The sequence below is a fragment of the Vicugna pacos genome, chromosome 5, assembly GCF_048564905.1.
Source record: "Vicugna pacos chromosome 5, VicPac4, whole genome shotgun sequence".
Taxonomy (NCBI): Eukaryota; Metazoa; Chordata; class Mammalia; order Artiodactyla; family Camelidae; genus Vicugna; species Vicugna pacos.
In genome coordinates, this window is record NC_132991.1 from 34,286,621 (window position 1) to 34,314,065 (window position 27,445).

Genomic DNA, 27,445 nt, shown 5'->3' on the forward strand with positions numbered 1-27,445 from the left:
TGACACTTGGGTAGGGGCGGGGGTTGCTGTGCCCAGGGAGGGGTTGATCACAGGCGCCGTCATGATTAGGAATGATTTCCAGTGGTGAGAAGGAGTGAGGTTCTGGAAATTTGGGTGCATGTCTGCCACGGCAGCAGCCCTGAAGCGAAAATACTTGGCATTTTCTCTTCCAGAGCCTCACACATTTCAGCAGGAAATCAGATCCTCAGATGCACTGAGGATGGCTCTGCACTGTCAGTTGGGTATCCCATTAAAAACACCTGGAATCACAACTCTGACTCTAGGTTGTTTCGGGTTCCCCTATGTGAAAAGCAGTTCTTTCATATTCCAGTTTATTTAGTATCACTGGGGCTCGGTCCAGAAGCACTTTGCGCTAATGTGCTCTGATGGTGCTAATCGTGCGCCGTGTTGGGTTTCAGACCGTGGAGAACTGCGTGTGCACCCTGAGGAACCTGTCCTATCGGCTGGAGCTGGAGGTGCCTCAGGCCCGGCTGCTGGGGCTGAACGAACTGGATGACTTACTAGGAAAAGAGTCTCCCAGCAAAGACTCGGAGCCAAGCTGCTGGGGGAAAAAGAAGAAGAAGAAAAAGAAAACGCCACAAGAGGATCAAGTTAGCATTTTATTTGACATGAAACTAAAGTTTCATTTTTCTGGGAGTAAGGAAGTCACATACGTGGCCAGAATACAATTTTTTTCTCATGATGCAGGTTTTCTACATAGCTTTAGTTGAGTCCAGCAGAAAGGGATGTTGTCAAGTGTTGGGTTCTGTGTTCACTTTGCTTCCACTAATGTGTGCTCTTTGTCTTTCAGTGGGACGGAGTTGGTCCCATCCCAGGACTGTCAAAGTCCCCCAAGGGGGTTGAGATGCTGTGGCATCCGTCAGTGGTAAAACCATATCTGACTCTTCTAGCAGAAAGTTCCAACCCAGCCACCTTGGAAGGCTCTGCCGGATCTCTCCAGAACCTCTCTGCTGGAAACTGGAAGGTAGGATGGCTTCCACTCGTCCCCTCTTCTTTCCACCTGTGCAGTGAGATCAGCAATGAGAATGGAAAGGGACACGTTTGTTTAGAGTTGGGTTAAGGGTGGGAGGAAAAAAGTGGGGAGACAGCAGTCAGCTCTGGAGATCCAGAGATGAATTTGACATAGCCCTCCCCCGTGAAAAAAACAGACAGACCCGAGTCAGTACAGTGTAGACTCTACTGGCTACGTGTGCAGTGGGGTCGGGGGTGTAGAGGAGGCAACCCTGATAAAAGGCCAAGAGAAAGGCCTTGTGGGGAGGGCATTGTGGGCAGAGATTACAGGCTGATTGTTGGGACCTCAGGGGCAGGACGAGGACGAGGAGTGCCTATTGCTGGAGCATCGTGACCAGGCCTGACCACCGAGCTTCAGGAGCTGGAACCCAACCTGCAGACTACCAGAGGGGCCACTGAAAGGGTTTAAGCAGACCAGCGACATAGTCAGGCTGACGTGGACCTTGCTGGGTCCCGTTGGCAGAAGCACAGGAGGTGAATTTGAGGAAGAGGAAAGTTGAGGCGGGAATTCTTTGGGGGAGCCAGGCGAAGGATGCCGAGGGCCTGAATTAGAGCTGAGGTTGGGCCACCAGTCCTCCCTCAGACATTTGCAGACCATACATCCCTACATGTGGCAAAGTTTCCACACCCTGTGATATGTGTGAGACTTCTTCATGAAAACTGAAGGTGATTTGCTCCTGTTACCACTATAAGCAAGATCTCAAAACTTTTTAAATGTCATCTGGCAACTTCCCAGACTATCTCTGAAACATTTTCAACCTCTAGAAATTTCCTGACAAGTGTATTTTAGTAGGGTTATTACAGTGCTGGTTTTGGGTGACTTCTACCACCACCACTGCCACCGCCTCCCAAAATGACAGTCTTCTGGCCACCGTTTTTTCCATGAGAGTGAAAAGCATCGCTAGGCCTAGGAAGGGTTCATTCCACGCAGCCAGCTGCTCCAGTGAATACACACAGATAACTGTGGCCTAGCGCTAAGCCACCATGATTATTTTGGTTTTGTTCTTCTTGATTAAAGGGCTAGTAGCTTAGCATCTAAGTACTGGCTCAGGAGCCAGACCCCTTGACTTTGAATCCTGCCCACCCCACCCCACTTGCTAGCTGGAGGTCTAAGTTCTCTGTCCTTAGTTTCATCATCTATAAAATGGAAATAATACCTACCTCATTAGGTGGTCGTGACGATTATATGAGATAGTAAGTCTGGAGGGCCTAGAACAGCACCCAGCACATAAGTAGCCATAGGTACTTTGTTGGTGATCTCTAGCTTCTTACGACCTGAGAATCATTTGATGATAATAGAGAAGACAATAATTAAAATAGATGTGATTGGAGTTGTAGAATTTTATTTTCTGGGATCACTGAGTGAATAAAAGTTAAATGGCAAGGTCATTTAAAATGTAAACATTATATGGAAATGATTTCAAAAGTATCTGAAATAGTAACTCAGACTGTCGGCCCCTCATTAAGAAAACACGATAATCATGGCCACAGATGTTATGTAGTCAGAAGCTACTTCAGGAGCAGTGCGGCCGCAGGTCTCTGGGAGTGGAAGGGAGGCTCTCGGAGCTGCGCTGGGCTGAGCTACTTGGTCTCCAAGTAAGACGGGTTGCTTCTGTCCCTGCAGGTTTCAGAGGGAGAAGCTGCCAGGCTGCCCAGGTGCTTTCCCCGATAGCAAATCATGTGTTCTCTTTCCCCCTGCAGATTTCATTTGATTTGGAAAAGAGGAGTATTCGTTTCATATAAAGAAAACTAATGGGATCTTTGAAATGCATCTTTTCCTTTTATTTTGTGTTATTAAAATAATCTCTGTTGGTATTAGAGAAACTGAGTGATCCATCACATGTTTTAATGTTGAGAATAATACCAAGGGCTGGCAGATCTTCGTCCTCATGGCCACAGCAGCCAAGTATTAGATGGTTTATGAGCAACATTTTTCAATTATCCTCAATTTTGAAAGAGAGTTTGCATTGGTAAAAATGTCAGTGGAAGCTCAAAACAAGATTAAAGACCCATTTTCAAATGTTACTTTTGTTTGTTTTTTCCTGGATGACTTAGTGTTCATTTCCAGTGGGTGCAGTGCACAGACTGACTCGCTGGACAGACTTGCCTCATAATCACAAAAGAAGTTCCTGACTGCGGATTAAAAAAGCAGCAGCAGCAGCAGCTAACTAATCTTGAATGAGAAAGCATCTTGCACACAAATATACTGAACTTTTTCCCCAGTGTGTATGAATTATGATGCTCGACGTTTCTGGATAATTCCTTTTCTTCTGAGGCAAGGGATTTTTTCCAGGCAATTTGCTTGAAAGGTTACTCTAAATATTGTTGCAGAGAATGCAGGGGGAGAATGACTTGATGGAGATAGGTTCTCCCTTAATGTGCCCTGATCAGTTGCCATCTCTGCGATCCTATTTATAGCCTCTGGACCTGGCGTGGGGCCAACTGCTGAGAAGACACACGCCATCCCCGTCCTTAATCATGTTTATGTATCAAAGTAGAAAGTAATCACTGCCTTCTCTTTTCTGCACAAAAATATCTGCCAGATGGTGGTTTGAGGTTTTCAGGCTTCAGGATTTCTTTTTAAATCAGTCATCGTGGCTTAGCATTCTCCCAAACTATGGCTTTCTCGTTACCAGCATCACAGATTTAATCTCCAATTGGAAGGAAACCATTTAATCTATTAGTTGCTTCTTTGGGAAACATCTTTTTTAAGCAGTGGTAACAGCTGAGAGTTGAACTCTGTTTTATATTATTACCTCGTTTTGCTTCCTAGTTTGCAGCGTACATCCGAGCAGCTGTCCGCAAAGAGAAGGGCCTCCCCATCCTCGTGGAACTTCTGAGAATGGACAATGATAGAGTTGTTTCTTCCGTGGCAACTGCCTTGAGGAATATGGCCTTAGATGTTCGCAACAAGGAGCTCATAGGTATGTCCAAACTATAGGGACACCACAGTGTTTATAAAACTCTTCTTTTGGTTTGTAAAAAACATGGCATTGAAAATGATTAGCCACTGAGTCCTTGTCCCTGGTTTCTTGGCATACTTAGTACCCCCTTGTCTATCCTTTTTGACCATTCCTTTTCAGCATGAGGCAGGCTCAGTAATCATTGATCAGGAAGGTAACTTTCCAGAAGAGCTAGCAGTTTCAGTCACACATTACAACATTACATGATTGATTTGGTGTCTCTATTTCCCAAGAGAGATTCATTTCTTGAACAGAAAAAGGCCTAATTCTCCCTTTTCTGATTTTTGATACTTAAATTTGCTTTATTCACCAAAACTGCCATGTTCTAAATTTTAAAAAAGAAATCACATGAGTGTTTTGTAGCTTTTCCCTCTCAGATCTGTATAAATGCTTGTTCTAAAACAGAACTGCTGTCCCAAGGCCTGACTGAGCCCTGGGGAGGATCAGGATGAGGACAAGGCAAGCGAGGCACCCAGGGTGCAGAATTCTAGGAGGCGTGCACCCCCGGGTCCATCCCAGTGTCAGGTTGGCACTCACATGAATTCGAGGATGAGTGCCTCTCCCAAGTTTGCACCGTAGGCAGCTCAGCTTGCTTGCCTCCAGGGCATGGCCACACCCCAAGCAGAGTGTGGGATAGAGAACAGATTAGAGACCCTCCAGTAGACCTGAGGTTAAACCCTGGATCTGCTGCTCACTGGCTGTGTAACCCGGTGTGTCTTGTATTGAGCCCACCTGGCTGCATTCCTTCATCTAAACTGGAGACTCCTCTTGGGCCCCATCTCGGAAAGGGAGCTGACCACGCCTGTTCGCCTCATCATGGGCTTGCTGTGAAAATGCGATGGCAGGGTGAGGGGCAGCTCCTCCTACACTGCCCAGCTCTACTCCAGGCCCACAGCTGACGACAGGTCAGGGGACAGGGAGGGGGACTTGACAAGCTCTTATGTGGATTAATGAATATGTATTGAGCGCATATTAAAATCCACCTGCCATGAGAGCGAGCAAGACAGAGATGGAGAGAGGAAAAGAGAGAAAGACCAAGGGCAGTACTGTTTGCCGTAGAGAGTGGCTGTGGGGACTCACTGTGGCCACCTCCACAGAAGCCCCTCACCCAGTGCCTTGCAGAAGTGCTATTTTAAATTATTGCCTAGCTTAGCCTGCTCTTAACACACCGTTCCTCTGAGTCAAATGGTACCCCACAGAGAGGAAAGGAGCTTCTCCCAAGCCCTGCTCATGGTCCAGCTTATGCCTGATTCCAACAGATGTGCTGTATCTCTCAGTCCCCACATTTCCTTGAGAGAAATTCTTTAGGTCCCTGAAGAGATATTTTTAAAGTTATTTCTAAAAATATAATAATAATAATTAATAATAATAATAATAATAATAGTTAATCTATACTGTTTGAATTTCTTATAAGAAGCCCGTACAGTTTGGAGATCTTAATGCTAAAAAATAAAGGGTTGGCCACACCCATCTTCTGGCCTGTACCTCCCACAAATGAGGGGATACACAGGAGTGCAGAGGGCACAGCCAACTCCATGAGTGCCAAGGCCTTTGGGAAGAACAAATGTGTATTCAGAGGCCTGGCCTTCTCTCAGTGCATCTCCGGATTTTCTGTGAACATCCTAACCCCCTTTTAAATTTTGATGAATGTTTTCTCTCTCCACTGATGAGCATTATTTTACCCAGCCAGGGCACTCTTGAGCTGTTTCATGAGTCACTGTTTCTTGTTCTCTTCCTTCCTATGAGATCTGAGCCCCTCCAGCATTCGATATTTGGTCTAATTCACCCAGCACTTCTGTTCCTAAGAACATCTGACCCCTCCACTCTCTCCTCACATCCATCACCAGCGATGGACTCTCTCCCCAGAGTCATTTTTCACAAAGAAACAAGGTGTTGTCACTTCACAAAAGTTACTGCATATTCAGCGGAGTCAGACCAACCCAGCTGTCTGAGCTGCAGGCTCTGAGGGAACCCCTAGGGTCACTCACAGGCAGAGCGAGCTGCCTTATCCCACGCCTCCGGAGAGCAGTTGAAAATTGCGCCTTAGCAAAATGACAGATTACATGTCATGGACCTTTTGGTCATTCATGAGTATTCAGAATCACCAGTGCTACATTGTCTTCTGTTCTTAAAAACCACATTTATCTCCTGGCTTACAGTGTCATCATTGTTTTCCATTCTTCATAACAACATTCTCTGTGAGTAAGCCAGCATCTTCCTTTGATGTGCCGTAAATTATGCAGCGTGTAGTCAGGCCCTGTCTCCTACTGCTTACCCTTGTATGTAAATAAGTCTTCAATAAAAAACCCATTTAGAATCCACTCAATTATTAGCATAGGGAAACAAAGTAAGAAGATACTTGAGCTTTAGTCAATTTCTTTGTGGTGCAGTTATTTCGGTTTGTCAGTTAGTAACTGAAATTGAAAACGCTGGAGATCATCTCTCTTTGGAAGGAGTAAGAGAAGTTGCGGGTCTGGAAAGAGATGCTTCAGGAGCAGGGCTTCCGCAGGCTCATCCTGTCGAGGGCTTTGCTGTTGCGTTCCCCCCGGGGAGAGAGCATGCGCCAGTTCTGATACCAAAACTTTACTTGTGTCTTTACAAGAAATGAACACATTGTTACTGATGTCAGGCCAACTGATACAAACCTTCAACTTGATAAAAACTGTGTAACTGTGGCCAGTTCACATGTTGCGGTCTAGAAAGATCTCATGAAAAGTGTTGGTCCAGCTTTAAAACTTATTCAAAGAAAAGTTTTTAAAAGCTTTAAGAGGAAGTTGAGGTCATTGTGATGCATAGGAATTCAGTGGAGACTAAAATTTGCTATCATCATTCCTTTATTCTCACTGTTAATGAAAACAGGTGAACGGAAGCAACTTGATCGGTGTACCCAGTTCTGTGCCGATTTACATTTTCTGTCAGCAACTTGCAGTATGGTTTAGAAACCAGTCATGTCTCCGAGTGGCAGTGCAGCCACGTTAACTTTCCTGACAGTTAAAAACGTTGGTCGTTTTCATCTTTGCATGAATTTTTTTCTTCCCTGGAGGCTTTGTTTTTGAGAGACAGCCCAGGCACAGGCCTTCAGTGACAGCAGTCACACAAACCGGTCCCTCCTGAAAGCGGAATGACCTCTCTTGCCTTGGGCAGGTAAATACGCCATGCGGGACCTGGTCAACCGACTCCCAGGCGGCGCAGGCCCCAGCGTGCTGTCCGACGAGACCGTGGCGGCCATCTGCTGCGCGCTGCACGAGGTCACCAGCAAGAACATGGAGAACGCCAAGGCCCTGGCCGACTCGGGGGGCATCGAGAAGCTGGTGAACATAACCAAGGGCAGAGGAGACAGGCAAGTCTGCTGCAAGGAGACGCTAGTGCCAGGCCCTTGCTCCTGGGATCATCCTGACAGGGGCCTTCATGTCGGGGATGCATTTGCTGTGGGGAAGGGTTTCTTTCTGCATTTCTTATGTGCCAATAAGCAAAGCAGTTTCCAGCGGTTAAAACCTGTTTTACTGGGAGAGGCATTTGCAGCCACATGGCCCTTTTTCTGGGCTTTATTTTCTTGGAGCTCCCCTCACCCCCACTGTCTTTCCTGTCCCCAAAGCCACGTTGGGTCGTGCTGACCCCTGGATGAACCAGACTTGCCGTGACCAGAGGCACTGTCTCTCTTGCCCTTCGGCCCCACTCCAGGCTCAGGGCCTGTTCCACCAGAACATCTTGAAGCCTCGGTTGTGGGACTGAATCCTCCATAGGTGCCTGGAAAGTACGGAGACCACTGCGTGCAGCGAGCCTGCCGTGTGGCCTAAGGATGTGCCCTGGGCTTTTCATGTCTCTTCTGGGTGACACCCAAGTGATGCAGGATTTAGAGGATTGGTAGCAAAAACAGAAGGTTTCTTGTGGATCTAGAGCAGTGAGTAAATTTGCCTTCGCATCAGAGCAGAGACTCCTTCAAGGAGGAGGGAAGTGTCAAGCTGCTTGTCGCTTCCCAATGGTGGTGAGGTGGCCCGCCCTGCTCTCCCCACCCCTCCTCCGGCCCAGCGCTGCCAGCTTCCCCAGGTGGTTTAAGGCACCCTCAGGCATCTGATGCCCCCAGGAGCGGGCACTTTATTTTTGTTTACTGATGCATCCTTGGTCTCTAGAACAAAGCCTGGCCCATACTAGTAAATATTAATTGGCTGAGCATCGCTAGAACACACTTTGTATATTTTTGAAGGAATTTCTAAAATATAAGAATAATGGAACAAAGCATATTCTCACCTCTGAGAAACCACAGCTACCAACACTATCCATATCTCCTTTCAGTACTTATGTACCTTTTTATCTCATTAGTAATAAGTGCACACACTCAATTTTTTATTTCAAAGGAAATGAAACATTACAAATAGGGCTAAGGTCTCATTCCACTAACTGCCCCTCCTGTTCCCCTCCCCTCTCCCCTAGGAGTAACTGAAGTCACTTTTAGTGCTCCTGAAATTCTGATAGCCTTTATTAGTGAGAGGCATAAGAGGCTGGAGAAATGCTGAACCAGTGCCAAAACCTTTGTATAGAAATTTTTTTAAATTACTACCCAGTCTTTCTTTCAAAACAAGAGATTCAGAAAGTCCTGGATCAAATATGTTTGAACATACAAGAACTTTCTTTATGATTCATTCACCAAGTATCTGTCTGTTACCCACATGCCACGTGCTACAGCAGTGAGCAGGTCACACCTGCCCTCGGGTAGCTTACGTCCCATGGGCAAAGTAGACGAGGGACCGGCAGAGTGAGAAGCACACTTCTTAGCCTGTGGGATGGTGCTGAGTGGGGGCAGATAATAAAAGCAGGGATGGTGATAGGGCATGCCTGGATAAGGAGGGGGCTTCACCATTTCAGACAGGTTGGTCAGGGAAGGCCTCAAAGAGATGGTGCCTTTTGGGCACAGACCTGGAGGAGGGCGGGGAGAGCATTTGGGGCAGAGGGAACAGCATGTGGGAGGGCCCTGAGATGGAGCTGTGCGCGAGAGAGAGAAGCAGCAGGAAGCCAGCAAGGCTGAAACAGAGGAAGTCAAGGGGGAAGAAAGGAGAGGAGTCTGGACCCCATGGGTCGATGTAAGGACTTTCACTCTAAGGAAAACTGGATGCTGTTGGAGCATGTGCAGCAGAGGAGAGACACGATCTGACTCTCCTGAAAGGAATCAGAATGACTTAACAAGCTTTTCTCCCCCAGCTCCTAGTGGAGACTAATGGTGGCAGGAGTTGAGGTGGTGAAGGAGTAGTCAATTCTGACATGTTGAAAGGCAGAGTCGATGGAATTTGCTGAAGGAGCCGCTGAGCAGCATGAGAGGAGGAAGATGTCGAGGATGACCGCCACGGGGTGGACGTACCCCGAGACATGTGGGAGCCTGCAGCAGAGCAGGTGTTCAGGGAAGACCAGAAGTTTGTTCTGGACATGATACACTTGAGATGTCTCTGTGACGTCCACGTGGAGTGTCTGGTCAGAAGTCAAGTTCAGGATAGAGGTCCAGGCTGAATATCCATTTGAGAGTCCGAGGGTATAAATGGCACATTTAGAAGAGGGAAATGGGATGAGAGCAACAAGAAGCGTAGAGAGGAAGGTGTCATGGTTCGAGGTCAAGGAGACAAGCAGCCAGCAGGTGATCCCACAGAAGGGCAGGCAGTGCACTCAGGAGAGCCGCCGCACGGGCTGCCCCAGACGCCCCACTCAGGAGGCGTTTTAGGGGTGGGCGCCTGTCCCCTGCTGCTCAGTCAGTAGGACCAGGACGGAGACGTGTCCAGTTGAACAATATTGAGGTTTTAAGAGAAGCTAGGATGAGAGAAGTAGAGACAAGAATATATTACTCCTTCCAGGAGTTGTGCTGCAAAGCGGGAGCAGAGAAACTGCCTTGCTTTCTCAGGAGTCAGGTGTCTGCTCATAGAATTCGTCTCTAAAAATGTCTAGCCTTGCTGTTGGCGTCGAGGTGCCGACCTGGCACGTCCCTGCTTTGTCAGCTGTGGCAGGGTAGCCGTTGGGGCCAGGCCTGGGGTCTGCCTTTCCCACCTCCCTCCCAGCTGCCCAGTCCTCAAGGACGGAAAGCCAGCAGCAGCGTCGGCCCGGCTGTGAGGTGTGAAGACCCTGCGGGGCTATCACAAGTGCTGAAATTCCCTGTGTTCTTCTCTTCTTGGAGGTATATCTCCTTGCTCTGTAGTCCATTTTGGTAACACAAAATTGGAAAGGGCTTTCAGGGGGTTGGTTTGACCTGGTTCTGCCCTTGACTCGGCAGGGTCACCGAAAAGAGTGAGTCTGGGGCCGGGGCGGAGGCAGAGGTGCCCCACCTCCAGGAACAGAGCCGGTGAAGCCCTCGCACTGGCCTGCACCCTACCCTTGCAGAAGCCCCCAGAATCCTCATAGCCCAAATTCTGTCGTTACAGGCGGAGAAAGCCTTCCAGACTGCTCACCTCTCTTCTTCCTCCCTTCAGGAGAGTTTAGTTGGGAAGATAAGGAGAAGCAATCAGATTTGAGATCCTGTAATACACATGTGAAGTCAAATTTTCAGTGTCAAAATGAATTCTGAGGGCAGAGGTGCGCGGTTACCCCGGGGCTCTGATGCACCCTCACTTGGCGATCTGAAGGCCTTGGCTGAGGGGAAGCTGCAGTCCCTCTTCACTTAACAGTGGGGCCCCTGATTTAGAGGAGCAGCTCCCGAGTGACCAGTGGACAGCAGCACTCAGAGCGTGAGCCGGCGTTCGGCAGAATGTCTTCAGAGAAGGGAAGTAACAACTGGCCATGGTTTCCGGATTAAACACTAGAGCACACAGGCACATTTGTTTGCAAAGAGGTATAATTGACGAGAAGTAAAACGAAGGTGTTTTATACGAAGGCCTAATAATGGGGGTGGTACTTAGGTTAACCTGGGAGGGTGCTCGACACTCAGGATGGGCGGTCATGGTTAAAAGCCACCAGCTCATCCCAAACTTGATCAACTCCCAGGTACACCTGGTTCCTCGGCGGTGGTTTCTGGCAGCACCTCCTTGTTCCCTGGTCCCCGGGGAGATGGTCTCTCAGCCATTGGCTTGCTGCCAGTCTCTTGAGGTGGAGCCGGAGGCTGTGCGGCCCACATCCATGAACATCCTTGCTCTCTCCCCAGATCATCTCTGAAAGTGGTGAAGGCAGCAGCCCAGGTCTTGAATACATTATGGCAATATCGGGACCTCCGGAGCATCTATAAAAAGGTAACTTGCAAGAATAGCTCCAGCATAATAAGCATTCATCGGAGCACACGTTCGTAATCATTTATTATAATGAAATGTCGTTATTCATTTTGAGAGGTTTCTTTTTCTCTTAACTTCACAGGACGGGTGGAATCAGAACCATTTTATTACACCTGTGTCAACGTTAGAACGAGACCGATTCAAATCACATCCTTCCTTGTCTACCACCAACCAACAGATGTCACCCATCATTCAGTCAGGTCAGTGGGTACACTCCCCTTCTTGGCGAGAGCGCGTGTGTGACAGAACGTTGTTTCCCATCCAGAGAAGAACAAACATATGCTGATGAAGCCTGTCACCTCCAAACACTGAGGGAAGGAGAATTTGCTCTTCAAGTAGAAAGCCTTCTTTGGGAATTACATGCTGTTGTAAACAGCACACCCACTTTCCTCCTTCCGTTTTAAAAGTTGATGCCATGTTTACACCAACCACAGTGCATAAAAGCATTCCATGGTCCTCAGTGGTATCCATTCCCCCAAGATTCTGCTTCCCTGGGTTTGCAGAGGGGCCTGGGAATGTGCATTTAATAAGCTGGCCCGGTGGTGCAGATGCAGGAGAGTAGAGGATCATGCTTTGAGAGCCACTAGGTTGTGCCTGAACCTGGCTGCCCCCGTCTGCCTGCTGGCCATAAGCTTGACATCTCTTCCAAAATGATTTTTCAGTTTTCTTGGTGGAAACTCTTAGAAACAGAGTCCTTTAGACACGTGCTTAAGACCCACAGCCTGGGAGAGCCGTGATTTCCACCTGTGCCTTCCTCCCCAGTTAAACCTCCATCCCAGGCTGCATCCCAGGCCCCCAGCATCCACTGCTCATGGGAACAGGCCCTCCAGGTGGGTTTACAGGAATTCCCTTTGATTTGTAACTTGGGAGTCTTGGCACGCACATTACCTACTTTTATTGGTGGTGGTTAATTTGGTAGAAGGAATATTTTGAGACAAACTAAATTTTTTTTGTATATGAGGACAGACTACTAAGTCAAGTCAGTCCTATAAATTTAATTCTTAATTAAATGAAACAGAAAAGCAATAAATTTCTTTTTTTTTAATTTAGCTTTACATCTCCGATTCTGACATTATAAATATTATCTGTTGTATTCAACTCTGCTCCTCCTGGCAGTCTTACTTCTCATGTGGACAAATGTGGCCAAAAAGACTAACATATGACTGGTGGTTCTACCACATAAGTGGATAGCTCTGCTCATACCAGGAATTTTAAAAAATTATCTATGCCTACTGCATACAGTGTGTATTTATATCTGAGTTTTTAAATTACGAGTTGTTTTCTTCAGAGAGACCTCTGCTTGGTTTTTGACACATTCTTGCTGTACTCCCAGGGGTGGCCTGAGGCCGTCTTGTTTGATAAAAAGGCGCAGCCGTCTGTGGGGACTCAGGAAGAGGGGTGCTGGGGAAGCAGGAGATTTAGCTGCTTCACAGAGGGCATGTGTACAAGCAAAAGAATAATTTCAGGCAAATTAGGACATAGTTACTGCAAGCAATGAACTTGTTTTGAGGACCTCTTAAATGTACACACTGGACAGTGCTGATGAGCCGTCCAAGTTCCTAGGTCCCTCTCTGGATTCCCATCAAAAGCAGGACATAATTCACACTTGCTTCTCCAGGTATTATAGGGTTGATCATCCATCCCTTGGCACTAGTGTGGTGTCCACTTAACAGGCACACCTCCTGCCTTGCTGATGTAATTGTGGGAGGCAGGAGGGGACGTGCTCTGTCCTGCTGCCTTCTAGAAAGTAAACAGGATGAGAAGCACATAGAGCCTGCCCTTGCATGCTCACCCTGTGACAGGGAAGTGACTTTCTAGGGAAACTATTTCGATGTCAGTCTTTCCCTGAAAGCATCCGTGCATGCAGAACCACTGGTGGCAGAGGCTGGGGGCTGCTGCGTTCAAGTGGATCCAGTGAATAAGTGACCACTCTTACTTCTAATTAACTTCAGTGCAAGCAAGATGAGTTTTTTAATCAGAAGAAGATGTGCGGTGCTTTCCTTCTGTGCAGAAATGTCCACCAGGAGACCCATGGGTAGATAAGTTGTTATTAAACGTTGGGTTCCAGATGGGAGACAAGAGCTGGGCCTTTGTGAGGCTGGGCTTCCCAGCACCATGAGCTTCCTGATGAGCCGGGCTTACTGAGTTTATGTAATTTCCCTGACAGCTGATCACCATAGAAGGAACGATAAATTTTATGGGCTGGGTGCTCTTACTCAAACACATTTAGAGATGCAGATATTTTTGAAATCTTCAGAAATCGAAACATGCCATAAAACATCTATTTACTGAAGAGCTATACGTAAAGGATAACAGATGGGTGTGTTACAGGCAACTGGACTGAGCTCATAAAGTAGCAAGCACAACTCTTGCATGACTGGGACGCTCCCGCCACTCGCTCGGGTTCAGAGCCCTCAGCAGGCAGGTCACTGAGCCCCACTGTCTCCATGAGGAAACTGCACGGGCCCCGCCCTGCAGCCCAGCAAGCTTGGGAGGTGACGGCACTGTCCTTCCAGTGGGCGGCCTGCAGGTCGCCTTCCGGGGACCCGGGCTGGCTGCCCTTCCACTCACAGCACCTCTGAGAGCTGACATGAGTGCCAGCCGCATGCTCTTCAAATTACTGACCTTTGTTTTTCCAAAGAGGACTTCCTAGAGACACTGACAGTCTGATTTCTCTCTTCTCCTCTTTTTCTCTCCCTCCTCCTCCCACCTCTCCCTTCAGTCGGCAGCACCTCTTCCTCACCAGCACTGTTAGGAATCAGAGACCCTCGCTCTGAATACGATAGGACCCAGCCACCTATGCAGTATTACAGTAGCCAAGGGGATGCCACACATAGAGGCCTGTACCCTGGTAAGACGCCAGTCGGGTGTGTGATAGAGTATCTCGAAAAGCCGTGTGTCCCCAGGCACTCGGCCGGTGGCCCGGGAGGTAACCTGTGCCTGCATTGAGACGATCCCCCAGCAGCAAACCATGGTCCAGTCTCTTCACCTCCTGCTTCAGGGGCAGTTGTTGCCTTTTCTGCTTGTTTTAAGCAACACAAGATAAGGTGGTGGTCTGGTGACCACACATAAAAAGAGCACTGCATCCAAATGAGAAATCATTTCCAGCCACCCTGCAGCGCAGGCCCTTTGTCCTGCCCTCTCCCCGTTCGAGCGGTCTCCCCCGGTGTGTTCCAGGGCTCCCGAACCCTGAGCTCTGTGACCCTGGGCAGGGCCACATCTCCTGGACTGGCTCATCTCTTAAATTCAAACCTGTGGGTGGAGATCAATTTCATTTACATTTTCGTGAAAGAGAGTTTGAATGAATAACAACATATATGATGTGATTCTCTTCAGAGTGATTATTTTTTAATAACAAAAATGATTTTGCATAGTATTAATATTTTTATGTCCTATTCAGAAAGTGTGCATATAATTTATTCAAAGAATGCCAACTGAAGGGTTACCAAGATTTCATATTGTCTCCATTCTGAACTATCTTGCAGATTATAACTACTCTAGAGGTCTCAAATAAGGCAGTGTGAGCTACCAAAAAGTGGGAGTCCCTTCTCACAAAACCTATTTATTAAAAAGAAAAAATAAAAGCTGGTGGCAATTTAACAACTGCTGGGGGAGCAGTCTCAGTTGTGCTGTTGTCTTTGAAACTGTGATTTCACAAGACTGTTTACTAATCGACTGTTGTTACTATGGCAATTAATAGCTCAGAAAATTGCAGACGCTACATTTGAGACACAAGCTCTTTGCAGAGGGAATGCACATACAAACTGAAGTGCGTTGTTGCTTCAGGTTTGCAGCAGCCTGCTTTATTTTAAAGGTCGCCTCCTTAGCATGCGCGCCCTTCTGTATCTTCTTTGCTTGCTTCAATAAACTAATTTGCCTCAAATATGTTTCATTTTCCTCATTAAACAAAAATAAAAATCTTTGCTAGCCTTAATAATACTAGAAGGGTAATCAGTGACATCATCGGGAGTCCACTGTGGACTCTTGAAAACAGCTGTCTGATTACCAGGTTCTTTCTGTTTTAAAACATACTTAAACATGGCAGACACAAGAACGTGCCTCCATGTGGCCAGCCTGCTCCTTCCAGGACCTGGGACTTTGAATCAAAGCTGCTGTCAAGGCATGGAGCTTGTTCTGCTGTGTTTCCCTTCCCCCATTTGACCCAGGGCTCATCCTCAGAGCCCTGGTGGCAAAGTCATGTTCCTCCGCTCAGGGAGCAAGGAACCAGCCAGGGGAGTCTTCACAAGCAGGAACAGCTCCCCACAGTGACCAGTGGTTGAGAAGAAACCCTTTTGGGGTGAGCTCTGCACTGGCGTGGCTTTTTGATGAAACACACAAAGCCTGTCTGCCGTGTTCATTAGCCCCTAACAGCAAGCGGCTCAGCAGCAAGCGGGCTGGATCCAGGGAACCCAGGCTGCCGACTGTCCCGGTCTGTGCAGGGGTGGCACCAGCCCTAGTGCAGGGAGTCCACACGACCTAACGGACCGGAGTAATGAGCGCTAGTTTTAACTTCATAAAATATTTTCTTACAGGCTCCAGCAAACCTTCACCAATTTACATCAGTTCCTATTCCTCACCAGCAAGAGAACAAAATAGACGGCTCCAGGTGAATTTGCAATATCATTTTTACAGAAGGCCGATTAGCAGGGATCAACACAGTAAGGGGTCCGCGCCGGTTGACTTACCAGAGCTGGGCCGACACGGCAGGGGCCGAGGAGCTTTCCCTGGGGGTCTCACTCCTCGGAAGCTCACCTGGGGTATAAGCCAATCACTTCCACAGTAGTCTCAAGTCCTGGACTGTCCGTATTGGTACCACCATGCCACTGACGGGAACCAGCTGAGAAGTCTAACTCCTTTTCTTTGCCCAACAATTTCCTTTTCTCGCCCTTTTTTTTTTTTTTTGTCTTCTGTTAATCTCTAAAATCTCTTCCATCCTCTGGGTGGGGAAAGGTTGGTAAGCACACTTCATTCTCTCATCTTACTGTTCTCTTTTTTACATACACCTTTCTCCATCTTCATGGCTCCCTCTCATCCAAGCCACTGTGCTTGGAAAACACAAGTCCACAGCCAGATCTCTTAGGCTCAGAGGTCACAGCAGACTCAGCCCTGCAGGGTTGAACCCCACTCTCCATCAGAGCACAGATGAGTGATTGTAATATTCAATCTCTGCTTTTATGGGGTGCCTAAAATTCATTTCTGTCCTTCCTAATGCCATGTCCACCTGGGTCATCTGATCACTCCTCCTACCTTCTAGTAACACATGAGCACCAGGGGTTTCCCAAACAAGCCTGCAATCTGCCTGCAGATTCGGATGCTCTTAGACCTTCCATCTCATCATCTTTTCTCTGTAGACGGAAGAAAAGGAAACTCAAATTATTCCTAATCTCGACTATAATTTTTGAGTCAGGAGAAATAGCCTCAGAACCGTAACTCTAGCTTAACAAATCTAGCTCTGAAATCCTTATAATGTTAGAATGCATTTAGTTCCAGAATATGATATTAATACCTGTGTTCCATCTTAGGAAGTGGGGAGCTTGGGGATGATTAAGAGGAAAGGCATTAGAACCATTACAGTTTTGCTCCAAAGCTATGAAGAAATTAACATGAAGTCAGAGATAAGACAAAAGGAAATGGGGCCGGGTGTGTGTGCCCACGTGTGTTTCACCTTGCTTCCTCACCGATGAATTTGATTATTACCCCAGTTGGGGAGGGGTCTTTTCCTTTAGAATTGTATTTGCTCGTGTGTCTTTTCTAATTTCACTACTCCCCTGCCTGGAGATTGCTGTTCCTTTCAAAGCATAGCAGAGTTTCCAGAGGGTAACGGTTCACCAAACTACATATTCCTTTTAAAATTGAGGGATGGACTCAATCTTCATCCCTGAGGTAAATATTTTTTTAAAAATAATTCTGCAATTATACAACTATCCAAAGCCCAAAATCCAGCCTTTAACTAAATTCATGATGTGCTCATGGGTCCCTTGTGTCAAAGCGAAACTCAAAGCCATCTTTTCATTGGGCACACTCAGGCCTCCATAGCAGAGCACAGAACTGGGCCCCTAGTGAGGAGGGAGGTAGCCAGGGGCTGTCTTAAGCTCTCCCGAAGGGCTCACTTGTAGTGGCCCTAGGACAGGACTTGAGCAAACTCTGCCAGCCCACCTGTAAACGTAGCTTAACATCCTCACAGTCAACTAGTAGACATACAGCGTGCACCAGAAACAACTTTGAACCATAAATTCACAAGTACTGAATATTGCTTTAAAAATACAAAGCAAGGAAGCCCACCTTACTTTTCCCTAAACATGTATTTCCAAAAATTGCGTTGATTTATTTGCTCTTTCATTTTGTCAACAGCATCAACAGCTGTACTATAGTCAAGATGACTCCAACAGAAAGAACTTTGATGCATACAGATTGTATTTGCAGTCTCCTCATAGCTATGAAGATCCTTATTTTGATGACCGAGTTCACTTTCCAGCTTCTACTGATTATTCCACACAGTATGGACTGAAATCAACTACAAATTACGTAGACTTTTATGCCACTAAACGACCTTCTTACAGAGCAGAACAGTACCCCGGGTCCCCAGACTCGTGGGTGTAGCATCAAGATGCTCCGTGGAGGAACTCTTTCTTTCTAACCTTGTTTGGATCGAGATGAGAAGTCTGTCTTGCTGATTTGCTGATGAAATGTGGAAGTGACACAGAAGGAATGAGTGAAGAGCATATTTTTTTTTCTTTTTTGAGGAATTATCAGGGAAGTAAGGCAACCTTTGGGAGAGAGGACTTTCTAAGCTCTACTTAGGTGTTAGATCTAATTACTTGTAGATTCTGTAGTCCGGTGAAGGTGTGGGCGATGTGATGAGAGGTTTGAGAAATGGGTGAAATGAGATGGGGGATGTGTAGGTCAAATCAAATTAAAGATGATTTTTTTAATGTGAATAAAGTTATGTTCTGATAGTTTGTACAGAAAAATAAAATAAAATAAAATGGATGCCCTTCATGTTTTATTGCTATTACTAAATGTCAAGATTGTATGCTATTATGTCTTGTAAATTTCTTTTGTTGGTGTAAATATGGAAATGCCACATTGGTTAAGTGCCATCATTTGTAATGCAGTGTGTCATTTGAAAAGAGATTTAAGAAACTGACAGCTTAAAAAACAAATGGGAAACCCAAGGAACTCTCAGCAGTTAAAGACAGACTACAACATGCTTTGTTTCCAAATGAACAGCGTACCTTTGAAGCACAAAGTCCAGTCTGGAATAGCAGCGCCATGCCCATTCCCTGCCTCTTTCATAGGACACTTCACTGCCATTTTCTATGCACATGGAAGAAAAATAAATGTGGAGATTTCATCCTTGGAAATTTGTTCCCTGTGCTTTATTTTCTGTGTGTGATACAGAAAAGCAGATTGAATAAATGCAAATCCAATTACATGTTGGAGACAGCTTAAATATATCCAACTGTTTTGGACTTTTCCTAGTTTTATAGTTAATACATTTTGTGAGATGGATTATACCAAAGAATGAAGCTGTGAACTTTCGTCCTCTTTACCTAGCTTAGTATTTTTATTTCTTGGGATCTGTCTTGAATTTAATGCCCATTGCCATTTTGCAGTGTTTTTTTGTTGTTGTTTTTGCTTTTGTTTTTTCAGACTGCTGTACATTTTCCCTTCATCAAAGGGAAATTACATCTGGCAGCCTGGCCCTACCTAAATTCCTTTTGGCATCATTTCAAGAACTCAGTAACTACCTAAGAACAGTTGTTGGGCACTTATTGGCTGGTACCAATGTAATAAACCAGACCAAATTCTAAATAATTATTTTGCTGCATAATTCCACGAGACACAGTAATTCCTAGCTTAGAGACAAGGTGGGGAAGCCCCGGCATACCTGGTAGGTAGGGGTCCTGATAACACCAAGCTGCGTTATTTCTAAGTCTTTCTCTATCCTTGGAGACATGGAGAAGCACCACCAGCCCCAGGAGGCCAAGTCTGAGGCCTTCCCAAGTCTTGTAGTTTCTACCCTGGATCATACATGGAAGACAACGCGTATGGCAAGTCCAGCCCAGAGGTGCTGACGTAGCATGTCCAGCAAATGTGACACAAATCCTAGATAAAACGTGTGCGTTCATGTTTGTGAGTTTACGGACAGAGGCCCAAGAGAAGAGAGCCTTCCCTTGCTGAATGGACCACAGCCCAAGGTTAGGCTCCAAAGTGAAATGGAAATGCAAGTATAGTAAGATTCCTAAAGTCTGCCAGTGGGGAGCCTATCTGATGTGCAGGCTTTCTGAAATGAGCCAGCTCCCACCATCAGGCTTGCCCAGCTGCCCCCGGCCTCACCTGCCCTGGAAATAGCCCTCTTTAGATGGCAGAGGCTGCCAGATTTCCCCCAAGGGACTGGAATCAGGACTTTGGAGATACCTGGTATCCATCTGAGTTTTGAATCACTGACTTCCCTGAATCTGACTTTTGTGTCTCTGGGTTAAAGGCCTGACCCCGAGGAGTCAGGATACAAGGGAATCTGCAGCTGGCCTGAGCAAACTGACTGTGGCTGTTGCTTTTAGTGACTTCATTAGCCTTTGGGGTAACTTAGTAGACCCAGGTGCCCCATATGACAGGCAGTATTTCAAGAACGGATCCAAGTTTGGGCTGCAAAGAACTCATTTGGGCCTCCAGCCAGACCTCGTGATGGGGCCAGAAAAAAAGCCTGTGAATGAGGACTGGGCAGAAGATCAGATACCCACTAAGGTTCCTTCCTTGTGACTGGAGGAGAGAACCAGCAGATGGAGACTGGAAGACTCAGAACTGCATCACGGAGCAAAAAGCTGAGCCCATACCCCCTCCAAGATATAGGAATAAAAAGCTCTGCTAAAGCAAAGTTACATTTTTGTTGCTGTCCCAAAGTGTCACCAAGTAACATGCAGAATTCAGCCCTCATGAAGAGGGCTGTGGTTCCACTCAGAGGTTGGCATCTTTCCACCCCTCCTTGTGAGTCAAGGCTGAAATGAGGCAATGTTGGTGAGCTCTCACAGTGTCTTCACCCTGACCGCACATCAGAACCCCCTGGGCAGCTTTCACAACAAGGAGGGCCTTGCCCTGACTCAATCAGAACCCCAGGAGGTAGGGTCCAGGCATCAGGGTTCTTGAGACTGCAATGTGCAGTCACGGTGAGAGGCCACCTGGCCCGCACACCATTCATCTCACCGCCTTCCTGCCCTGTGACCTGAAAATGCGGTTGGAGTTTAGGGTGTGGAGTTTACCTGGAAGAGAGTGATAGAGATTTGGTGTGTTAAAATTGAGATCTTAAACTTAGAATGTCAGAAGTGAGATTTTTCTTCTTGCCAGAGGATGTATCTTTTGCCCATGCATACTTTTTTTTTTTAACTTATAAAAGCCCAGGGGTGTTTCATTAGTGTCAGAAGTGATGACTTCACTTAACTCTTCAAGTCATCAGTCCCTGGCCATTGCTTGGTTGTCCACACGACTGCTGATTCTTGCAGTGAAATACTACTTGGTCACTTTACCCAGCACTCACTACATGCTACTAGTATCGCAGACATTATCATTTAACTCTAACAGCAAACGTACTAAATCTGTACTAATAGCCCATTTTACAGACCCTGAAGCAAACTTGGAGAGTAACTTGCAAAAGATGACACAGTGAGTGGCCAGGGCAAGGTTAGTTAGCACCACAGTCTACCTTTACTACAATGCCAGTGTTTCTAAAATTCAGTAATCCGAGTTCCAACTGAACTATTCTTTTCCTGAAACTTTATCACAAAGAAAAAAACCATCATTACTTGCTGTAAATAAAAGGCAACCATAAAAATGAATATTTAACTATTAAACATACAAGTATCCATGTACCATCAAAATTTACTGTCTGCCACCACTGGTGTTATATGAACTTCATTTTTGGAAATGAGGGTCCTGATTGTTCTGATGTGTATGATGATTTTGGCTGGGCTGAGAACTCCCCTTAAAAAAGCCTTGTGAACCACATCTATGAATACAAGGCCCATTAAAACAAAATCTGCCACTGGGCGACCCTCTCATTTTGGGGCCTCAGCCATACCTTTGGAGGAACATGTATCTAAATCCACTGATGGTGGTTTAATTTCCATGATCAAACCAGATTATAAAGAAAAAATATTTGTAAACTTGGCCATTGCTGTTCACTTAGGGTTTTTTTTCAATTGTTTATAATAGCATTATTTATAATAGCCAAAAACTGGAAACAACCCAAATCTCCAATAGGTGAATAGATAAATAAATTGGAGTACACTCGTGTAGTGGAATGCTAGTCAGCAATAAAAAAGAATGAGCCCACGGGTACTCATAATAACATGGGTGAATCTCAAAAACATACTCAAAAAGAAACAGACACAAAAGAGTGCATACTGGATAGTTCTAAGAGCAGGCAAAAATCATCTATGGTAATAGAAAACAGAACCACCATTGCCCAGTAGGTACCAGTATAGACTAGAGGACTTTAGGAGATGATGGAAATGCTCTACATCTTGACTGGGGTGGCTCTTACACAGGTGTGTACATTTATCAAAACTCATCAAAATCTAGATATAAGATCTATACATTTCATCACATACAAAATTTACTCCAATAAAAAAAGAACACTTACTTCAGAAGTCACTAAAGAAATGAGTGATGACACTGTCTGAGACTTGGTTTTATGACCTAGAATCAAAGTTACCATTACTAGTCTCCCAAGTTGAGAAAAATCCAACTTACATATTTCAAACCTTTTAAAACATCCACTTAGAAAGTGTTTCTCACACAAAAGATTGGAGCACAGAAATTTTTGTAGTTAGATACACCAGTCTACTTAGAAGCTGACGGCTTACCAAAGTTAAACAGAATCCTAGAAAATTTATATTTGAAAAGCACTATATGGGCGAGTCCTTTTGAACGAGCTATGACTGGACAGATTTATGTGTGTGTGTTGACAAGAAATGAGCCTGAGAAGTAAAACTCAGGCTCATGTTTAAACATGTTGCCAAGAGAGAAAAGCATGTCATCCCTTTTATCTAATGATCCAAAGAGATGTGTAAATAAACCACCTCACCCACCTCGGTGCTACCCAAGCCGCGGGGAAGGAGTGTGGGAGAGGAGCCCTTTCAGCAACCACCAGAGAGGTGTTCGCAGAAAAGCAAATAGGTCAGTGAAATCAGAGGCAGAGCAGCTAATGGGATTTCTTTACCTCTACAAATGCAGAGTGGACTGAATTCAAAGGGAATCTTTGTTGGAGGTCAAGGAAATCCTTGCAGGAGAGGAAACCGTCTTAATTAATGTGCAACCGGTGAGGGAGACGAAGGAGAACAAAGGATGCAGAGCGTGTTTGGGATTCCACGGGAGGCCTCCACCCTGATGGAGAGCTGCCCTCTGCTGACCTGTGCCAGGGGCTGGACCGGGCCTCGGAGACCAGGTGCAGCCACGGGCCGCCACCCGCACAGAGACACTTCTCAGCTGGTGCTTGTCAATTCTGCCTCACGTTAGAAGAGTCTGACTTTTGACTGCAGCCTTACTCACCCTCACGATAACAGTTTGCCGTTAGGCATCTGTGTGGTGGCTTGGCTCGTGGTCTTTATGAATGCACTTATTCAGGGCAATCCTTCAAGGTTACAGACACAATAAAGGAAATTATTAGCAACCAAATTATGGCTTGAATTGTATCTGTTTTAGTGTTTTTCCCTGTTTTTATGTCAGCAGCTTCACTGAAAGCAGCTGGCATGTCCCCTAAGTGGCTATTTGTGCCCACTGATGTTGCCGAATTCTAACTGGAAATCACTAAGAAGCATTTGGTGCTGTCATAATCGTCTGCGTGAGCCACAACTAGCTCTTTCATCATTAAGCCCCATCCAACGGTTGGGGAACTTTGATAAAGACTTCATGACATGATGGGCTATTTCACCCTCCATTCACACCCCAGGGTCCCCAGAGCTGGCCAATGCACCGTCTTGCAAAAGAAATTAAACACAACTTGTTCTGAGTCAAAGGTGTCATTCTACGATCAGTGGGAAAATCTCCAATTCTTCCTTCAGAAATGTCCTAGAACTGTTCACGTACTTCCCAAAAAGCAACACCCCTGAAGTGTGCCCTGATTTGCTGGTGATGACCTGTCATGTGTTTGGCTCCAGTGCCTTGCCAAGCTGCCACCCACTGAGTACTAAGCTAATAAAATGACTTCAGGGAGGATGGTGCCCTTCCAGGGCCTCTCTTCAGGGTTCTGCAGTCAGCGGCCATCCCATCCCAATCCCTCTCTTTTCTTTTCAGGTGGGAGAATGAGTGCAGTGAGGTGTGCCCAGCCTCCTGGGGGCCTATAGAGAAAAGGATTCAATCCAGATGGGCTCCAGGTTGGGCATGACTGTAACAGGAGGGGGTCTGGCCATTATAGAATGGTTGTGCTGTGAGGAATGCATTTCAAGCTTTTACAAAATATTTTGTGAAGACAAACCAGGAAGCACATTCTAGAGCTGAATGATTAAAATATTTACACATCCACCAACACCCCTGCAATCATGGTTGGCCTCAGTGACCACAAGTCTCCTTTTTGTCTCAGAGCTGTGGTCAAAAGATCATGGTGTGTTTATTCAGTTTGCAAATAATTAGGTGCTCGTTTTTTCACTTCTACTGCATGCATCCTACTTTCTAATCACTTCTTTGATCATTAACACTTCTGTGGAGAAAAGCTATCAGGAAAGGTGCGGTGATACTGAAAATCATCGAGCCTGTCACTATATAACACCTTAATTAGAGAAAAGCTGGCCCAACACCACCTGGAACCGCTAATATTATCCTCTGAGGCCACATCACTGGGTTGTGGTAGTGACATATCATCACTGAGGAATTTTATTTGGATGATAATAACAAAGTCCCCAAAGTTGTGGCTTTAACAAGATGAGTTACAGCAGGTCTTGGATTTTTTCCTCCCTCACATACTGAAACTAGCAAAGAAAGGCAGATCAATGCTAGCACAGTGGTTCTACAATGTCCTCAGGCACCCAGGCTCCATCCTAATCTCTGGCCATAGCCTTATCCTCATGGCTTCCCAGCTGGCTGCAGGAGCTCCACCATCACATCCTCATTCATCAACAAGGAGAGAGAAGTCGGAAATATGGAACCAGCCAATTAAGTCAGCCTCCTAAAAAAGAGGCTTCTAGAATCCACCAATACATCTCACTGGAAGAGCAGTTTTACCTGGACTCATTGCCACCTCCACTCATGTAGGGGGTTCTGTTAGAAAGGAAAATGAGGGAATGGAAAAGGGGAAAGCTCTGTAAGTCTCTGCCCAGATGATGCTACGAGGTGATCCCTCCACTTCCATTACTTGGGTTCCTACGAATGTAAGCACCAAGCCAGAGACCCACATTGTATTAATTCTGTGCTTGGGTAGAAGCCACAGTACCCATTCGTGCCTCGATATGGAAGATAAACAAAGCTGAATAAAATTTCTCAAGCTCAGGTGGTTCTAGAAACAAGGTCAGTTTCTGTTTACTGCCCCATCCCGTAGGTTAGATGTTAAACATGGGAAGTTAGTTACCATCAATAATCTATAGTCAGAAACCCCACCCTCTGGTGGCTTCCTATCTCTGAGGGGCAGAGCCATAGGAGTCCTTAGAAGAGCCTTAGGAGTCAAGGAGAGGGAATCTGGGCTCGTGTCCCCACTGCATCAGAAACAGCCCACCAAGAGCAGCTTTCTACATCACATGCCCGCATAAGATTATTTTAGCAAAGTTTCTACAGCTGAAAACAAACAAAAGTAATGATAGCCATTGCATGGCCAATGCCTGACCGTGTGAGCAGCTCCCTGGAGGTCTGTGTGTGCTCCTGACTGGTAAGTCTCGTGGAGTCATAGCAGCAGCAGCCTCCCTCAGCTACCCACTCAATTCACCGCGCGTCTGTGGAGCATCCCCGACAATGTCCTTGGCACTGCATGAAATGCAGAAAACTGATGAGGCTGCTATCATCCCAAGAGCTTGCAGCCCCCCAAGCCCATCAGAGCAGACAGCAGCCATCAAGCCTGAGTTCGGCTGTCAAGGTAAAGCTTGCAGAGTAAGAGGGACTCATCTTTGGGTTAATTAACTTCAGGTTAACTCTAAGCAAAGGCATCAAGAAATAAATGAGAACGGCATGGGGCGAAGGAGAAAACCTGCTGAACCCAAGGACAGGAAGAAGGTCAAGTGCAAAAGGCAGAAAGAAGCAACAAAGAGTTCCTCTCAACTAGTTTGGATAATGAATAAACCTCCTAATAACCCTTTGCTGAGTGTTTACTAGGATACTGGGTGTCAAGGACTGTCTAAGTGCTCTACCCACATTATCCCATTTCATCTTCATAACAATCCTAAAACAACGAGCAGAAGAGAAAATTGTGCTCAGAAACAGAGTAAGTGGCTCAAGGTCACATCCCTCAGTAACCTGGATCTGTTAGGCTCTAGAGCCCCCAGGAGCCCAGCCTGGTCTCCCCAAGGAAGCAGAAGAGCAGTCACCCCCAGCCTTCACATAATCCACATTTATGCCAAGTAAGCCCTCTCCATGGATACAGCCAGGGATCCCTCTCCAGCTTCCTACTAGCTTCTCAACCAAATTAGACAAAGAATGCCAACTAGCTCTGACGTTTGCCTTAGCACAGCTAGGAAACGCCATATTGGCTCAAATCAAACTAAGTTTTTACAACTATATAAAACTATATATAAAGTGGCCTGTTCACAAACTATGCTCTGAGTTTCGGCAGATCTGCAGCAAAAGACTTCATGGAATCGAACGCAAGAGAGCACCTTCCCAGCTCCGCCAGCTCGCTGCCAAAAGGAGCAACTCAGCTGGACAGTCTGAGGTCTGGGCAGGAAGGAGGAGGGGCAGGGGTCGCGGCAGTGCAGCCTGGGGAAGGGGCTGCGGCCTCACAGCCAGGGCTAGGCCCTACCCTCTGCCCTAGCTTTTGTGGAGGAAGACCATTCCCCAATGTCAGCTGACTCGCAGCCCTGCAAATCTTAAACGGGAACTCTGGACATTCTAGAAAATGCTGAAAGAAACCTTTTTATGTCTCCATTCTTCACTCACTACTTCCTCCTCACTCCTCTTCAAGGGCAGGGGAGGGACCTCCTGATGAGCCCAGGAAAATCCAAGGTAAGCGCAAAGGAATCTCCTGGCAGCTCTGCGCTCGGGGACGCCCCGAGTCCTGGTTGGGTGAGTTCCGCTCGCCCAGCTCACTAGAGAAACCTGCTTTTGCTCTGGCTCAGGCTGTAAGTCCTAAATCCACGTCCCAGTTGAGATCGCTGACACGTGTTTGAAAGCGCGGACACCTGTGCGGGTCCCGCCGCGGTCCCGCCAGAGGGGCGCGCGTCTGGCGCCGCCAGCCTGAGGGCTGCCTCCTCGGCGCACGGAGGCCTAACTGATTCTCCGGGTGGAAACCAGCACCCCCTCTCTGGGAAAAGATAAGAGGAGGTTTTGTCTTCAGTGCCTGGGGTACAGATACCGTACCCCAGGAGCGGGAGCCCGCCTGGCTAATCCGGGCAACCGCCCCAAACCCCGGGAACACAGCTGCGCTCCTGAAGAGACTGTTTTCAAAAACATGGCGCGAACCTGAGGCTGAAGCTGGATTCCCCACCTCTCCCCTCGCATCCCCACGTGGAATTTAAGACAGTCAAGTCCACAGTGCAGGTCTGAGCTTACCTACCCACCCCAGTCAGAGGCCGACAGGCCAGGGTGGAGGGCGTGCGGGTGTGGGAGCAAAACACCTGGGGCCGGGCCGGGCCGGGGTGCGGGGGCCCGTCCCCTAGCCGGGTGCCCGCGCCCCGGGCTGACATGGCTGCACGAAGTGGTAGCGCTGCGGTGTTTCACGCTGTGTCTCAGGCACTGCGCAAAATCCCTCTCGTGCATTCTCTCACTGGGAGACTGTGGGGAAAGGCCCCATTTTACAGACGAGGAAGCCCAGGAGGAGAGAGGTTAAGAAACTCACCCCAAGTGATGATGGCAGACTGTCTGCCGCCGGAGTCACCTCCCAAAATGAACACTAGGCTCTCACCTGTCGGATTTGCGACCGCCCCTCTGCCGGGAGAGCCGGGAAGGAGGGGCGGGAGCTCTCTCACCCTTTGTGGGCCAGGCGGAAACTCCATTCCAGCTTCCCTCGTGTGACTGGGAGGATAAGGCAGCTCAGACCTGCCCTCTCTTCCCATCTCTCACTGTGTCACTGCCCCCCTC

The 27,445-nt window shown here is 46.9% G+C and overlaps 1 protein-coding gene and 1 long non-coding RNA gene across 15 annotated transcripts in view; one reads left to right on the forward strand and one right to left on the reverse strand.

Annotated features, from left to right (window-relative positions):
* PKP4 (plakophilin 4) overlaps nucleotides 1-18,232 on the forward strand; it is a 210,803-nt gene extending 192,571 nt beyond the window's left edge. For 9 of the 12 annotated variants that reach the window (XM_072961006.1, XM_072961008.1, XM_072961009.1 and 6 more), the window contains 9 exons: nucleotides 420-611; nucleotides 812-985; nucleotides 3,806-3,956; nucleotides 7,140-7,335; nucleotides 11,110-11,194; nucleotides 11,316-11,433; nucleotides 13,956-14,084; nucleotides 15,766-15,839; nucleotides 17,585-18,232. In XM_072961006.1, the coding sequence (XP_072817107.1) occupies nucleotides 420-611; nucleotides 812-985; nucleotides 3,806-3,956; nucleotides 7,140-7,335; nucleotides 11,110-11,194; nucleotides 11,316-11,433; nucleotides 13,956-14,084; nucleotides 15,766-15,839; nucleotides 17,585-17,833 (1,368 nt within the window). In that variant the 3' untranslated portion in view covers nucleotides 17,834-18,232. The remainder of the gene's footprint in view (nucleotides 1-419; nucleotides 612-811; nucleotides 986-3,805; nucleotides 3,957-7,139; nucleotides 7,336-11,109; nucleotides 11,195-11,315; nucleotides 11,434-13,955; nucleotides 14,085-15,765; nucleotides 15,840-17,584) is intronic. The other 3 variants (XM_072961011.1, XM_072961012.1, XM_072961013.1) reach the window with 2 other exon arrangements.
* Nucleotides 608-27,364, reverse strand: LOC140696371 (uncharacterized). 3 transcript variants are annotated; one of them, XR_012072606.1, is made up of 4 exons: nucleotides 27,270-27,364; nucleotides 16,481-16,578; nucleotides 2,194-2,307; nucleotides 608-1,021 (listed from the first exon to the last, which is right to left on the reverse strand). It is a non-coding gene; the product is annotated as an uncharacterized lncRNA (long non-coding RNA). The 3 variants fall into 3 exon arrangements; XR_012072605.1 differs by lacking the exon at nucleotides 16,481-16,578; XR_012072608.1 differs by lacking the exon at nucleotides 16,481-16,578 and having other exon boundaries at nucleotides 27,204-27,364.
* Nucleotides 27,365-27,445: the final 81 nt, after the last annotated feature.